A 3,123-nucleotide genomic window follows, 5' to 3' on the forward strand; every position below is an offset into this window, starting at 1 on the left:
TGCGAGCTCACCAAACAAAGACATGCACTATAGGAGCAATTTTAAGTTTTCGCACAGCGGGCAGAAACACATGAGTCACTCCTTTGGATTTAACTAGAGCATACATTGATTTAAAAGAATAAACTGCATTAGTCTCATAATATTAGATAAGCCGATCCTCTTCTCTAGTAGAGCTAACAGTATTAGAAATAGCTACCAGTTCATGCCATTGAGCCATCATCTCCCGAGAGAAGGTTCTTCTAAAATCACATCTTAGATTTGTCCCATCCCACATATTAGCTATAGTCTTGGTCTGTTGATTAGAAACAAAATAAATATTCTAAAACCGAGTAACTAGATTAGTATTAGCAAATCATATATCTTCCCAAAATCTGATTTTCCTACCATTTTCTACCACCTATTTGTAACCAAATTTGACACCCTCAAATGCCCACATGGCCACCTTCCAAAAATTAGAAGGTTATGTATCATGATAGGACAGTAGAGGATGCTAGAAGCTGGACATGGATTTGGTGCACATGGGCGCCCGTGCTCCCTCCACTTTCAATTTTTAAAAATTTTAAAACCTCACACTTTTATGTTTAAAAAAATTATGGCGTTAAATATGTAGATAGATATGATCATCAGAAGTGTATGCAAAAAACTCCTGGTAAAAAATACATTAAATTTTGGAAAATACAAAAAAAAAAACAAATTTCTGACAAAGATTATAATACTATTTTACCACCATTTAATGTCAGAAATTTGTCTTTTTATATTTTTCAAAATGCAATATATTTTTAACGATACTTTTTTGCATACACCCCACCCGTATATATCTATCTATATATTTAACGTCATGATTTTTTGGAACTTAGAAACGTGAAATTTAAAAAAAAAATTAAAATCTGAAAATGAGGAGAGCATTGGTGCCCATGTGTCAAAGACACTTTCCGATGCTAGGATCCATACTAGTTGTATTATATTTACTAAAAATAAATTTTTTGAAGGAGTACCCTCACCATGTATATATCTTTTAACCGAGGACCCTATCAAACACGAATTTAAATCTCAAATCCTTTTTCTCATACACACAGAAGGTCGCTGATGTGCCAGTTTCATGATGCGTGACTGAATTTATAAGATGATGCTCATAAATGATGAAAACTTCACATTTATTCCGACTGAATTTATAAGATGATGCTCGTAAACGATGAAAACTTCACATTTATTCCAACTCAGATGACTTACGAAGGATGGGCTTATAATCACTTGATTTTGAGCTCAGTTTTTTTATTTTTTATTTTTTGAGCTCAGTTGCTATTAATGGCCGGCGATGAAACCAGCCACTCGCGCCATGAGCGCCACCGCTTCGCGGCTCCCGTGGTCCTCGACGAAGAAGCAGTGCCCTCTGCCTCTCGACTCGAACCACTCCACGTCCCCTCCCCACCCGCTGGACCTCACCGCCTCGTAGTACGCCCGATTCCTCGGCCGCCGCGGGTCCTCCGACGCCGCGCAGACCAGCATCCTCTTGCACGGCAGCGTCCTCAGGCTCGGCGCGCCGGCGGCCAGCGGGTTCATCCTCGGGTCGTCCAGCCCACCCTTCGCGCCCGGAAAGATGGCCGCCCACCTTTTCTCCACACTCACCCTATATTCCTCTGCCTCCGTGTCCAGTTTCACTTCGCCGCTGAACGAAGGGTGGAGCAAGATCACGCCCTCGACGCGCACCTGCGCCGCGCGCAGACCGGTCAGGCCGGCGGTGATGGCCATGTTATGGGCTATGTTCCCGCCGGCGCTGCCGCCGGCCAGGAAGACGCGCCCGAGATCGCCGTGCTCGGACAGCCACGGATCGGCGGCGCCGGACACGGCCCAGCTGAGCGCGGCCCAGGAGTCGTCATAGGCCGCCGGGAGCGGATGCTCGGGAGCAAGGCGGTAGTCGACGGAGACAGCCAGGACGCGCGCGTTGCCGGCTAGCGAGTTCATGTAGCGGTGGTGGCCAGGATAGCCGGTTGACCCGACGATGAAGTAGCCGCCGTGGAAGTCGACGACGATCGGGAGCTTCGTCGTCGCCGCGGTGGCCTTGATGTCGCCTCCGGATTCAGCGGTACGGACGGCTGGTAGGTAGAGGCGGACGGAAACGCCGGTGGCGGCGTCGATCACGACGTCTTTGGAGGTGACGCCGGTGTCGGCGTCGAAGCCGGCGGGCACGGTGTCCATACCGCTCAGACGGTCGATGTGGCCGTCCTTGTATAGTCGAAAGCATCCGGCGTCGATCACGATCTCGGCGCTCCCGGAATCCATCTTGCAGCGCCTGTGAAGATAATACACGATCGTGGCCAGAGGCGAGGAGAGCGGTGGTGTGGTGGAGGACTGGAGGTGGGCAGGAAGCGAGGAACTGCAGGGCCCTGAGGATGTGAGGCCAAGAGGACCCGGGTTATCCTCGAAAGTTGAGTTTGTCCGTTTGGTTAACACCAAAAATGAGTTGGCCGCGGCAAACTAGATCAACTTGATAAGGTAAACATGATCTTGTTTGTGTAGTAAAAATAACGCGTTGGATACTGCAAGCTCGATCAGGTTGTTCTTATTTGTGTTCCACTAGAAAGAGAGATAGTTTGTAGATGCTTTCGTTTATACCAGTAAACTCAGTTTTTGTTTAACCGCGGTAATGATTCTGAGCGTGAGAAAAAGTTTGCTGAAGTCGGAACAAAAAGAAACAATGAAACATTTCAAAGCAGTAACATTCACCAACAGGGAGACTGAGTACTCAACTAAGGCAACACAAATAACATTCATCCATTTATTAGCCATATTGACCTGCTATAGCCACAATTTTCATTTCATGAACAAAAAGAAACAATGGATCACGTCGTCAAAACAATGACAATGGGAGATCGAGTACTCAATTAAGGTGACACAAATACATAGTAATATTCATCAGCCTCTCATCAACCCTATATCGCACATCCCACTCTGGTGGCTTGAGCGGATTATCTCATGGAGTCTCTGCCTCCTCATTTGGGGTCATGGGCTCGCCATCCGGGTTATCAGAAAAGACGAGGCTACGGGGAAAAAACTCAGCGTTAACGTATCCCTGTCATCTTCCTGAGTGTTAGAAGGAGCAACCTTAGGTTGGCCAAGGGCCGA

General features: G+C 47.0%; 1 protein-coding gene across 1 annotated transcript; it reads right to left on the reverse strand.

The window, feature by feature from the left end:
* Positions 1–1,137: 1,137 nt before the first annotated feature.
* Positions 1,138–2,428, reverse strand: LOC127301822 (tuliposide A-converting enzyme b2, amyloplastic-like). The gene has a single exon (XM_051332098.2). It carries the CDS (start codon positions 2,278–2,280, stop codon positions 1,303–1,305), a length of 978 nt encoding a protein of 325 aa, XP_051188058.1. The 5' UTR covers positions 2,281–2,428; the 3' UTR covers positions 1,138–1,302.
* Positions 2,429–3,123: the final 695 nt, after the last annotated feature.

This window comes from Lolium perenne, chromosome 5, assembly GCF_019359855.2.
Source record: "Lolium perenne isolate Kyuss_39 chromosome 5, Kyuss_2.0, whole genome shotgun sequence".
NCBI lineage: Eukaryota > Viridiplantae > Streptophyta > Magnoliopsida > Poales > Poaceae > Lolium > Lolium perenne.